The following is a 13,717-nucleotide window of genomic DNA, read 5'->3' on the forward strand; positions in this document are numbered from 1 at the left end:
TATGGGTCTCCCAATGGGTGCCGGGGCCCTGAGTACTTGAGCTGCTTTCCAGTGCATGCACAGGAAGCTGGAATTGAAAGCCAGAGCTGGGGCCTCGGAGGCGGGCACTCCAGGATGGGAGGCAGGCGTTCCCAGCAGGGTAGCACCTGCCGCGCCACATGCCTGCTCCCACCCCACCTCCACCTCCTCTATTACCTAACAAGGGGGGCGCCTGCCTTTGGGTAAAGAGAATGTGGCCACGTGTGGAAAACATCATTTTCTGAGGAACCTGATGGTGCGGAAGAGCCTGCCCAGAGGCCGCTCATCCTAGGCTGCTGCGGGGCAGGGCATGGTCTGCGTGTAGGGACTCGGTGTGGACTGAGGAGCACTTCTCAGTGTGGGACTTCGCCGGGTCCTGTAAGAAACACCGAGAAGGTACCTTCAGTCTTCCTGGTGCTGAAACTACAGGGGAAAATGCAGCCTTGCTCCAGGGCTCTGAGTGGTCGCTTTCTTCCCTGGGTCCCAGTTCTCACACTAGTCTATGGAACCTGGAGTAGCAAAAAGACACACTTGTTGGGTCCTGGGAGCAAGGATTTTCTATGCGGCAGTTCTTTGTCACTTTGTTGGACACACACCCACAATTTGTGTTTATTGTCTTGAGTGCAATCTCACCTTTAGGTGAAGATAGGTTGGGAGTGGAGGGAGAAGCAGCAAGAATGTTGTTTAGCGGGAGTCACTGGGTACATGCTCCCCACGTAGGATCTCTGTCCTTAATGTGTTTTACTATGAAACTTACAAACACTACTAGTCAAACAATACCCTATACCTTGAGCGGTTGTGTGAGTGCAGCCTGTTGAAATCCTTGCTTAGTATATACTAAGTTGATCTTCAGTATATGAAGGTAATTGAAAATGAAACTCGATGAAGGGCGGGATGGGAGGGGGAGTGGGAGAGGGGAGGGCCATGGGAGGGAGGGAGGTTGGGGGGGGAAGCCACAACAATACAAAAGTTGCACTTTGTAAATTCACATTTATTAAATAAAAATATTAATAACTATATAACAAACAAAAAAAAAGAACTTAATACTTTAAAAAAAAAAGAGTGTTGTTATCTTCTGGTCTCTGGGAGTCTGTGCTGTGTTGGGGCTCAGAGAGCCTGACCTAATTAATGTTTGATTCGATGGAGTCTGAATGAGCTTCTGTTAATTAACTTTGGCCTCGTCCCAGAATGGCTCATGGTTTTGATCTGTGTCTCACACCCCTGAGCTTCTTCCTGTGCCGTTCCAGGGTCTCGGAGTTGTCCTTCTTACTGTGGCTACCTCCGTGTCCATGCTCACCACAGGCTTGTCCTGAAGCCAGAAGGTAGCACGCCAAGTACAGACCCTGCAGCGTCCCCTAACTGTGGTCACAGCTGCGCGTGGCATCTGTCTGCAGCTGTGGTGCTGTGCCGGCAGGAGGAGATAGGGTACTCTAGGGGAACTTAGGAGAGGCCAGAGGCAAGTGGGCTGGCTCCATATTTGAAAGTCAGAAATCAAGAATGCTTCTCCAGTCCCTCTTGTCTGGCATGAGCCGAGTTCTGCCGGCAGTTCAATGTCTGCAGGTTATTAAATAGAATCATAGCTCATGGTGACCTAAATGAGATGGTAGCTCTGTTTTTACTGGTCATTCACAAATCTGACACAGTAGGAGCAAGGCGTTTTGAGCCTGAAATGCAAGATACCCTTTTGGGAGCTCAAATCTGTAGTTAAGCAGCCTTATGCATATTTCAGCAAGGAATTAGTGCAACAGATTGGTGCTTAGCACCGTTTTCTCCCCAAAGATGTAGAGCAAGCATCAGCAACCACAGGTCAGCCTGGGCTCCCCACTCCTACCTCCTGGCTTCCAGAGCTTGCCACACTGGCTGCCCACTGAGAAAGCAGCGCCCTCACAGCATGGCACCAGGCACCCCACTTTCAGAGTGCCAACTCCTATACACGTGGGCTGGTGTGGAGCTGTGCATCCTTGCAGGGGTGAAGCTAACAGCCTCGAGCAGATGTGAGCTGCGGGAACTCAGACCAGGGAAGCCAGCTCCAAAAGATGCCGCCTCTTCCTGCAAGGTGGGGACAGCGCACAGGTGTACGGCCTCTTCCCACAGAGCTTCTTTAGGACATACAGCAACAGCGAGGTTTCCACAAACAAGGCCGGCTCTTATTACTGTGGGTTAACCATGAGTGTTGTCCCTTCCAGCCTTCTGGCTTGGAAAATGTGTGTTCTAGAGGGAGCCATATTTAATCCTTTCCTGGGGCCTGAGGGCACAGCTAGATCTACGCTTTGAGAGGAGGCCTGGTTTTTATCCCCAGGTTTCGATGAGAGTATCGTGTCCTGTGAAACACAGGAAAGTGGACTGGCAGATCGGTCCATGCTTACCTGGCCCTCGTAACTTGATTGTAGTTAGACTTCAAAGCCATATGGCTGCTATCAACTACAGAAAGCTTTGGCTCTCACAGTTCTCAAAGTGTGGTCGCTAGACCTTGACTATGACCTGGAACTTACTGAAAACGCACATTCTGGGACTGAGAACTGCCGAACGGGAAACTGTAGAGGTAGGGCCTTCCATCTTGGTTTTAATGAGCCCTCCAGGGGACTGCCATACACTCTGGAGTTTGAGAACCTCAGGGCCTCCATCTCGGTGACAAGCATGAGGTCTGGGGTCTTGTTCTTCTGGGCAGCCGAGTCCTGAGGCCCTGCCGAGTGGGAGAGGTGCTCAGCTTGCCTGGAAGAGGCACAGATAGGCCCTGGCTTGCAGCACTCGGGGTCGTTGCTGGGAGGACTGGTAGTGGGAGAGGGATGGTCAGAGAGGCAGGGTCATAGGGAAGAGCAGTGGAGGACCTGAATGTCTTCATCTGAACTGATTAATGAGTAACACACGGGTGAGGGCTACTTGGCCCTCTCTGGACCACTCTTGCAACTTCTTGAAAAGCTACTGTTGTTTACAAATAAAAAGGAAAATAACAACAGTACCTAAGAGCTGTTGGCTGGATTTTCAAACTGCTCACCTGTCTGGTTCACATTTGAGTTTGAAGAGAAAAATACCTGGTCTTTGCTTTCCTTTAAATCCTTTTCAGAAGGAAGAGTGGGCTGAGCTGATGAACCTGTATGTCTTGCCACACCTCTGCGGGCAGATTCTTGGGCTCTCTGGATAGGTGGCTTTCTCAGAATGCACAGGAGCGACATACCCTGTGGCTCCGGAGAGCAGGCTGCTCAGAATCTACTTGCCTTACCCTCACGAGGCAGCACGTTGAGGCAGGTCCCATGCCGTCAGTCAGGGAGGAGAGAAGCCCCACTTTTTTTTAGCCATGCACGAAGACCACCGCCAGCCCGGTGTGCACACGCAGGCCTCTACTTCAGGCACGTGCCCCCTGTTCCTTCGTGAAGCATCTTTAAGTGCTTGGATGGAGGCGGAATGAGACACTGCGTGTTCAAAGACCAAGTTGGCCGCAAAGCCAACTCTTTAAAGGAACTGTTGTCCTCTGTATTTGGGGGGGGGAGGAGGGGGGGATGCAGCCAGACTCTGGCCTCTTAGCAAGTGTGCTCACTCCACAGACGCAAGCCCAGCCTGACCTCTGTGGAAGGGATTGCAAGGAAACGCCCGGAGTAGCCCCACTGTCAGTGACACTGTGAAGGTCACAAGGTCCACAAGCACAGATGACCTTGTGGAAATGCTGCCTTTCTGTCTGAGTGTGAGTCCACGAGACGCTGAGGGACAAGGGCTGTGGAGGGGAAGGGCCCACTGCACCTTCCATTTAATGTAATTACAATTCTGAGCTGAGTGGCCGTCTTCTGATCTGGTGAAACATCGGTGTGGGATGTGCTGGGGTAGTTATCCCAGCTCAGACACTGAGGACGCAGTGTGTGAGTTTTTTCTCCCCCATGGTCAATGAAGATAGCTAAGAGACTGCTGTAAATTCCTGGGGCAGGTGGCAGGCTGGTTTACGGAATGCAAGGCGATGAGAACCTCTGGCTTACGGAAAGTAGCATGAATTAATAATCATTTAATTGGCTCCTCCATTATGTTGCTGGTTTGGGAGATGTGAGTTTCGATGGAGGGGCTGTCAGTGATACTTAGCTAAGAGTCTGACGGTTGAGAAGTGGGGGTGGTGGCTGCTTTTGGACTCTCTGCGAGGATCAAATGTCGGGCAGCATCTCGGGTCCTCCATAGGCTCACCTTGGGACCCACAAAAGGAAGAGGATCAGCACTTTGGTGAACACCACCTCCAAGTGCCTCTCCACCCTGAAGAGAGGAAATGCAGAAGAAACTTTGGAGCCATGTGGACAGCATGCGGCCCCTACACAGAATCTCCTAAGTGGGATCTCTGGCCAGAGGGAGACTGGTCTGTGGCACAGGATGTCCACTGTGCTGGCAGCCCCACTGGCGTGTCCAGGGACGAGTAGGTGAATTTTGCTCAGGGGATACAGAAAGTAATTCTGCTAGTACGTTGGTTTTTGTGGAAGGCAAGTAGATGTCTTGGCTGGTGATAAGAGGAGGCTGAAAATTAGGTAACGTTCCATTGTTAATCCATTTCTAATTTTTCTTTAGGTTTCTCATGAGGCAGAACTCCATGCTTACCTAGCCTCAGAGCTGTGTGGTCCATGCCACTAGATGAGGTGTGTGCAAGCGTTAACCCCCTGGAATCGCAAGCACAACTCGTTCATGTTTTGCGTGGCCAGAATGTCAGTGACTTGGGTCTGGAGTTTGTTAGTGAAGACTGGATTGGGTGAGAATTTGTTCCAGAAGAGGGGTTTTACCACATGAAGCTACAGGGTACCAAGAAGGTTGAAAGACTGTGTTTCTGCCCCACTTGGCCATTTGTAATCCAGCTAAGTGATACTTTTCTTACTTGTTCTTTAAAGTAAGCTACACATGAAGTTTGGTTAGCCTGGTTTAAATTATTCTATGTGCTTAGAATATAACAAAACCACTTCCTGAAAATTACAAACAAAACTTGCCTGAAATCTGCTGGGCTCTCTTCTTTTCCCTACTCTCTCTAATTAGTATGAGTAGACGGGTCACTGGTTATTTTTGGAGGTTAAATACTTATCAAACGAGATAAGGGTATCTGGAAGTTGATATCACCATGTGTAAAGGATTTTTCCCCTCAAGGAAGCCCATGGGTTGACAGCCATTTGATAGCAATTCCTTTGCCTATCATGTTGAGGAACTTAAGAAAATGGAGACTGCTGAGTCAGGCCTACCACTGTCAGTATTTGTCATTGCCAGTTTTAGTGGCCTACCCATCACAGCTTAAGAGGAAATGGTGGCTCTTGGCCCAGAAAACTGGGTTTGAATTTCCTGAACTCTGTAGCAAGGATGCCCCAGTTCTCTGTGGCTCACCAGCAAGCTGGGCAGGGCAGCCGTAACGCCCCACAAGCCGATCAGTGCTGTTTCACTCCATGGGAAGTCGGTGTGGCAAGGAATCCACAGCGTCTGCTAGGTTTCAGCGAGTGATGTAGCATTCCATTGTCACTGTGCTCCACTCTCCCAGCTTCACAGAGCGTGTCCTTTGTAGCACATTTACTCGCATCTAGTGAATATGCCATGTTTAGATCCCTTTTGAAAAGCTAGGAGCCCAGTGTATTGCCTGTGGAAGATTCATTGAGAGTTAACAGATATTTTCATAAAACTGCCAAAATGAGAAAAATTGCTCTTACCAGCAAAGTAAAAGATATTACCTAATGTTTTGCACAGTGTGGTTCCAAATACCAACTCTTTGAGGGACAGCTGAATTTCAGTGCAAAACTATTTCATTATATATTAACAGCAGTACAGTGGCACAGTGAACTGAAAAAAAAAAAAAAAGCCCATGATGCCTTCTGTCATCTAAATATGATACTCATTTTGCTCTAGTCTTCCTCCCAAAGATGGATGGATGGATTATTTATTTATTTATTTGAAGATGCCAGACACAGGGAGGGACAGAGAGAAAGAAAAGGAGTTCTCTTCCATCTGCTGGTCTACTCCTGAAATGTTGGCAACTGGAGCCCGGAACTCCATCTGGGACTCCGGCATGGGTGGTAGGAACCCACGTACTTGGGCCATTATCTGCTGCCTTCCCAGGTACGTTGACGAGAGGCTGGATTGGAAGTGGGCAGCTGGGACTCACATCAATACTGATTTGGGATGTGGGCATCCAACCAGCGACTTAATCCACTGTACTACAATGCCTGCCCTCTAATAGTTTTTTCTAATATCTGTTTTTTTTTCCCATGGCTGTAACATGGTATGTGTAATTCAGCTTTTATCTTCTTTTCTGAGTTATATTCTTAATGATTTTTTTCCATATTGCTTCAAAGTGGTTGTTCTAATACCCTATAGAATGGTTGTGCCATTATTTATTTATATCATACCCTGTTGTAAGATGTCTAAATTGTCTAAATTAATTGTGTGATTGTAAATAACACCATAGACCGTAACCTTCAAGATGTTGTTCTTTAAAATTTTGAGAGAAAGAGAGAGAAAGAGGAAGAGGAAGAGCCAAGGCTGGAGGTGGGCCAGGGCTGAAGGCCAGGAAACAGGAACTCATTCTAAGTCTCCTGCACGGGTGGTAGGATTCCAGTTCCTTGAGCCATTATTGCTGCCTCCTAGGATGTGTAGCAGCAGGAAGCTGGAGTCGGGGGCTGGAGCTGGGGATTGAACCCAGGGACCCCAGTTTGGGATGCAGGCATCTTGAGTGCAAGGCTGACTGCTTGCTGTGAGCTGTTTGTGTTTTTTGTTGTCAGTGTAAACCAGAGTTTCCAGGCACTGATTGTTTAAACTGTGTCTTATCTCTTGAGCACATCTATTTCCATTTCACTAATGTGACATCAAAGCAGGCTTAGAATGACCAGTAATTAATTTTTTAAATGGTGTTTTATTTCTATATTGTGACATCTCTGCTAGAATTTAAATTAAAGTTTAGAAAAGTCTTCAAAGCCAAAAACCACAGTACTTTGTCTCTTGGTATTCATTTACTTATAAGAACAGTGTTTGCTAGTGACAGAACTGAAGTAGAAATTGATTTTGAGACTCTGGCCCATTTGAAGTTGTTCAGGGAGAAGCAGCTTCAGAAAACTTGGATTGTCTGTGGCCTGTATCAAACCCTCACCTAGCATGTTGATGCAGAACTTGTACAACTCTTAGCCTGCCTAGAGAAACTGTGCAGACCCTGGGACTGTGTCTCCATAGGGGTTACCGTTTTTAACATGTGAAGTCAAGCTTGGGATGCCCTGTGTCAGCTGCAGTGAACCTAATTCTTGGGAGCCACCCCACATCACCCAGGGAAGCACAATGACATGGTAACTGGGTGCTGAGGTAGTCTCTTGTAAGAATGACCTTGCTAGTGAGCTGCCGTGGCCAGTGTTCACTCCTAGACAGATTTGATCTAATAAAGATGAAGGCTGTCTTGGATAGAAGGGACATGAACCCCAAAGTTTGTGCCCCAGGGGATGCAGGATCTTCTATTTCATAGCAAGGATGTGTGTTACTGGGCAGAAAGGGGAGAGAATGAGTGAGAGCGGATTCTATTTTTTAAAACACTTTATAATGGCTCCTTAGCTCAAGCTCACAAAAGAAGCTTTAGAATTCCAGAGCAGTTTGTGTTGGGGGAAAAAAAAAGGTGATGTAAGTTTCTCCTCTCCCTGCAAGGGGAAAGAATAGTGGCTTCTGAAACCAGCATTCTCACCTCTGCAACCTCGCCACCATTCATCGTGCGTTCGGCACTGAAGGAAGCGGATGGACTCTTTTGGTCCTGTGAGGAGACGTAAGGCTGTGCTGTTACTGTGCGTGCTTTCCGGCTCCAGGGGAGTGAGATGAGTTGGGTGGTCTCATCCTCAGTGCACACTGATTCACACTACTGAGCAGCTGCACAAATGACTTAGTCCACAGTGGGAGTGACAGGCACATTGAGGATGGTTACAAGGCAGTGTTGTGGTTCTGTAAAAGCAGGTGTTGGTGCAGCTCACAGATTAAGAGAAGGCGGTGAGGAGTATTTGACATAAAATAGGTCTCTTGGTTTGCTTCTGCTGCAAGGAGGGGCAGATACCAGTTCTTTCCTAACTCAGCCCCAAGCTTAACCCAGTGCCTTCGGTTGGGTGCAGAAGGAAGGTGAAGAGATGGCTGTGACAAGCGAGCACATAAAGTATCATTTGATGTCTCTACCCACGCCACCTTTACAATGCATTTGATATATAGACAAAACCATTAAGCAAAAATAAAAGTGATGGAAAATAAGAAAGTGTCTGGGGGCAGACGGAACTTGCATCCCTGAAACGTTAAAGACGGTGGCAATGGCCGTATTCGGGAAGGGGTCCACCGCACAGCAGGGTCTGAGCCGTGTGATGGAAGGTTCTCTGGGTCTGTGGGAGGCCAGGAGCTGGGAAGTGGGCCATGGGGGACCTGGTTTAGAATGTTGCAGTACCTAGTTAATCGGCAGCCAGTCCATCACATTAAATATCCAGCCGTCACGTATTACCTTTCAAGTGAAAATGAATAACTCCCATTGAGAGCAAAATGGGTTTGAAGTCGATTCGAGACAGATTAAAGTACTGTTATGAATGTGTGTGTTGGGAAGGGGTGTGTGTGTGTAATATGCTTGTCCTTGTACTTTTTAAATAATAGATGTCTTACAAACTTACGTAAACCTGGTTACCAAGATATTGGGGTTAAAGGTCTTAAGACATGCATTCTGGGAAGAAGAGCAACTTCCTGGCATGTTACCTGCATTTGGCATTTATTTTTCAAAATTATTTTGTGGTCTTAGGATTTTAATGAATGAAGTTCCTTTTCTAAAATTGTCAGGGTAGGTGATTGGTACAGTGATTAAGACGCTACCTGGGACACCTGTACCCTGTACTGGAGTGCCTGGGTTCAGTTCCTGCCTCTGCTTTTGAGCCAGCTTCCTGCTACTGCATACCTTGGGGGACAGCAGGGGATGAATGAAGTACTTGAGTCCCTGACACCCATGTGGGAGACCTGGGTTCAGTTCCAGGCTCTGAGCGTTGGCCTAGTTGCTCAACCCTGGCTGGTGCAGGAATTTGGAGAGTGAACCAATGAATGCAAGACATCTGTCTGTCTATGTCTTTCAAATAAAAAATTTTTTAAAGTAATAAAGTGCACATCTATAATGACAGCATCTTGGTGTCCACTTCAAACAAATTTCAACATTGAGCATAAAGTGGAAGTACGTACTACATAACTAGAGAAGGTGAGACAGCAGTTTTGGCAAGGAGTAAAAATCAAGCTTCATAAACTAGAAACCTGAGTGCTGAGTCACATTATTTTGATGACGACAATAGGTACATATTTTTTAAACACTATTTTTTAAAAGATTTATTCTTTATTTGAAAGCCAGAGTTACAGAGAGGCAGAAACAGAGAGAAAAGGAGAGGTCTCCCATCCGCAGGTTGACTCCTTCAATGGCTGCAACAGCTGGAGTGGGGCCCATCTGAAGCCAGGAGCTTCTTCCGGGGTCTCCCATGCGGGTGCAGGGGCCCAAGGATGTGGGCCATCTTCTACTGCTTTCCCAGGTGCACCAGTAGGGAGCTGGATCAGAAGTGGGGCAGCCGGGATTTGAACTGGCGCCCATATAGGATGCCTGTACTCAGGCTGTGGCTTTACCCACTATGCCACAGCACCATTCTCAACACTGTTTCTTTTTAAAGATTTATTTATTCATGTGGAAGGCAGAATGACAGAGACCTTTCATCTGCTAGTTCACTGCCCAAATGGCCACAACAGCTGGGCCAATCCAAAGCCAGGAGACCAGAACTTCATTCCTATCTCCTACATGAGGGGCAGGTACGCTGTCGTCTGCATCCCAGGTGCATTCGTAGGGAGCTGGATGGGAAGTGGAGTAGCTGGGACTTGAACCAGTGCTCCAGTATAGAATGCAGGTGTCCCTAGCAGCGGCTGCCCACCACCAGAACATGTGCCCTTCTCATTTTGGGGGCTTTAAAGAATTCTTACCACTTTAAACAAAATTGTGGAAAATGGAGTGCTATATCCAAAACAAAGGGAAGGGCCAATCCTTGGATACTGACCAGGTTTCAGTACAACCAGATCCAGCCATACTGGGATCTGCATTTGCCCCGGAGGAGCGCTGCTTATCCTGGTGCAAGCCTTCGCCCAGCGGATTGCTCCTCAGATCTGCCAGGGCCTTGTCCTCACAGGACTCCTTCCACCATTGCCATGCCTGTTTGCTACTCAAGCCTAATGTGTCTCCTCCTTAATTACTGTTTTGTTCCTTCCGTGGTGTCAGCCAGAAGGTTGAGATTGTTTTCCACGTATTGATATGCAGATAGACACGTGAGCCTTCCTCAGATCACATTTACCAGCAGGCCTGTGCTGTGCTGGGCTGTGATTCCACAAGGTGGGAAAACAGGGCTGGGAGCACACAGAATGGTAGACCTCTGAGGCGCAGGCAGCTGGTCCTCAGGTTGACTTTGCTGGCTTCCCTCAGCCCTCCTTCCCCTACAAGCCAGCAGACTGTGTGGGGGGGTAGGGGGAGATTGGAACGGATGGAATTCAGTGTCATTCAACCCCAGATTCTTTTATTCCAGTTCTTTCCCTTCTTTTCCTAAGGTTTGGTTGTTAAATTCAAGGTGTGAGGCACACTTGTTTCTTTTCCAGCAGGCGAGGTCAGTTGGTCCGGATGTTCTTCCTTTTTGAGTTTTGGTGTTGTACAGAACTCCTGTTGTATAAATGAACGTTGCTTTTCACTCAGCACAAACCCTCTGCGAGCTGGCCTGGTCTGGCTGCCGTGTTGCATCTTCTACTTTTTCTTTCTAGCATCATCCAGCCAAGCAGAGAAGGAGCTGACAGATTCTCCTGCAGCCTCCAAACGCATCTCCTTCCCTGGCAGTTCGGAGTCTCCCCTCTCTTCAAAGCGACCCAAAACATCGGAGGAGATCAAACCGGAACAGGTGAGAGCTCAGTGGGATCTGCGGGTGGGGAATGAACTTCGGGGTGGGTGGGCTTGGGGCAGACACAGTTGCCGACAGGAGGCAGACTGAGCCAGTGCGCGGGCTGTGTTCCCCACAGATGTACCAGTGCCCCTACTGCAAGTACAGCAATGCTGACGTCAACCGGCTCCGAGTCCATGCCATGACCCAGCACTCGGTGCAGCCCATGCTCCGCTGCCCCCTGTGCCAGGACACGCTCAACAACAAGATCCACCTCCAGCTGCATCTCACCCACCTCCACAGCGTGGCGCCGGACTGCGTGGAGAAGCTGATCATGACGGTAAGACAGCCAGGAGTGGGGTCCTGTCATTGCTGTTGAAGGACAAAGCCAGCACAGAGCTGGAAACGGCAGAAACTGATCCTGGCTCTGTGGCCTTTGTTGTACTGTACCTGCCTTTGGCTTGGCATGACTGTGGCCCTAAGTGCCAAGCGTGAGCTTCTCAACATCCAGGCTCCTCGTCTCCCTGTGGTGTGGGTTAACTAAGCATTTCTATGAAGAAATCGCAATTCCCAGTCTCCAGACCTTTACTGAGCACGACATGATCTAGGGTAATTTTGTATCATTTCACTCAGCCTTGTAAACAAATCGTTTTAAAACTGGTTTCCCACTGGGGAAGGCATTTGGCCTAGCAAGTGGATAAGATGTGGATTGGAACGTCCACCTCTCCCTCTGGTCCACCTGAGCTCCAGTCCCAGTCTGGTTCCTGACTCCAGCTTCCTCTCAGTGCTGGGAGGTGGCAGTGATGGTCAGATGGGTAAGTTCCTGACACCACGTCAGAGCTCTGGAGTGAGTTCGCAGCTCCTGGCTTTGGTGTCAACCATTCTGGGCCCTTAGACTGTCAACCAGCAGGTGGTAGCCCTCTTTCTCTCTCCCTCTGAGTCTCTGTGCTTCCCAAGTAAAGAAATCTCGTGTTCCCATTAGCATGTGAGGAAACTGAGGCTCAAAGAAGGTGACTGACTTGATGCCATTTGTAAGTGGTACTGTTGAGCTGTGAGCCTACGTTTTTCAACTTGAGATGTAAGCCCTGTAACAGAGTTTCCCAAGTGGATGCTTGGTTCTCAGTGCAGGAATGTAGACAATTGGATGTAATATGTTGATTCATGAATGTGAGCTTTGCATCTGAATATTTTGCTACACCTGCATGTTTTGAAAGAAAGGTTCTAACTGGTCACTGTTAACAAATCTCAAAGGGGTAGTACAGAGATTTAAATCTAATCATAACGTGGCCTTTGAAAATGCTGTAGGTGCTGATGACGTCCTCCCTTCAGTTATGTTGGGACTGCTTTGAAAATCCTTTCCAATCACTAGAGGAAAAACCACCAAAGAATTAGTCTCATCTCTAACTTCACAATTTCAACAGTGGTGTAAGAGTACTGAGTTAATTTGATTGCTTTTTCATGTGCAGAGTCCCAGAGAGGTAGTCTGTTCAGAATTCCATGTCATAATGTGCGGGTCACAGACACACCACCTGTAGGCATTTCCTGTTCCTTTTGGTTACACAGAATTGATCTTGTGAGTGATGTGTGGTCATGAGGAACATACAATTGATGATGCGTCCGAGAACTTTACCAGCCAATGGAAAACTCAGAAGTGACCTAGCTTGAGTTTCCTTTCACAGCTCTTTCAAGTATAAATGTTTTCCATGCACATTTTCCGAGGTTAGAGATCGCTGTGGAGAGTTAGTGGAAACCGCCTCCTGTGGATGGGTGGGTTTCTGTGTAAGTGGTTTCCCCAGGCCTCATCTTATTTCCCAGCTGTTCACCTTAGAACCACGGACATCAGAAGGAGTAAAAAGAAGACAGAGGGGAGGACAGTGTTTTATGTAACTACCTTGTTATTTTGTTCAGGTGGTAATTTGTACTGTTTTGTGTAGACTTAGTGTTGGAATGTGGGCCTATAGTGATCTGCATCACTGTTTCAAGCACTAGAACTTTCATTTTTTAAAAAAGAGATTTACTTACTTATTTGAAAGAATGAGAATGAATCTTCCCTCTGCTGGTTTGCTCCCCATAAAGCCCCAATAGCTGGGGCTGGGCCAGGCCAGAGCCAGGTCTCCCATGTGGCTGTCAGGGCCCCAGATACTTCCATTGCTTTTCCCAGGCCATTAGCAGGCTGGACTGGAAGTGGAGCAGCTGGAACACAAACTTGCATCCATACTGTATAACAGCATTGCAAGCAATGGCTTTCCTTGCTATGTCACAATGCCGGCCCCCCAAATTTTTTATGTCCAGGGCCTACAGTATCAATTATATTTCAGATATCTATTGTTAAATATATATTTAAAGATTTATTTTATTTGAAAGAGTTACAGAGAGAGGTAGAGACAGAGAGGACTTCCATCCACTGGTTCACTGCCCAATTGGCCGCAACGGCCGGAGCTGTGCCGATCAGAAGCCAGGAGCCAGGAACTTCTTCTGGGTCTCCCACGAGGATGCAAGGACCCAAGGACTTGGGCCATCTTCTACTGCTTTCCCAGGACATGGCAGAGAGCTGGATCGAAGAGGAGCAGCCGGGACTAGAACCAGCGCCCATATGGGATGCCGGCACTGCAGGCCAGGGCTTTAACCCACTGTGCCACAGCGCTGGCCCCAATTGTTATATATTTTTTAAAGATTTATTTGAGAGGCAGAGTTACAGACAGACAAGAGGAAGAGACATAGAGAAAGGTCTTCCTTCTGCTGATTCATTCCCCAAATGGCCACAATAGTAGGAGCTTTGCTGATCCAAAGCCAGGAGCCAGGAACTTCTTCTAAGTATCCCACGC

At 48.0% G+C, this 13,717-nt stretch overlaps 1 protein-coding gene across 5 annotated transcripts in view; it reads left to right on the top strand.

Moving 5' to 3' along the window:
- Nucleotides 1-13,717, top strand: part of ZFHX3 (zinc finger homeobox 3) — a 258,117-nt gene that overhangs the window by 219,147 nt on the left and 25,253 nt on the right. For all 5 annotated transcript variants that reach the window (XM_062177061.1, XM_062177059.1, XM_062177063.1 and 2 more), the window contains 2 exons: nucleotides 10,780-10,913; nucleotides 11,032-11,232. In XM_062177061.1, the coding sequence (XP_062033045.1) occupies nucleotides 10,780-10,913; nucleotides 11,032-11,232 (335 nt within the window). The remainder of the gene's footprint in view (nucleotides 1-10,779; nucleotides 10,914-11,031; nucleotides 11,233-13,717) is intronic.

Source organism: Lepus europaeus, chromosome 19, assembly GCF_033115175.1.
Source record: "Lepus europaeus isolate LE1 chromosome 19, mLepTim1.pri, whole genome shotgun sequence".
NCBI lineage: Eukaryota > Metazoa > Chordata > Mammalia > Lagomorpha > Leporidae > Lepus > Lepus europaeus.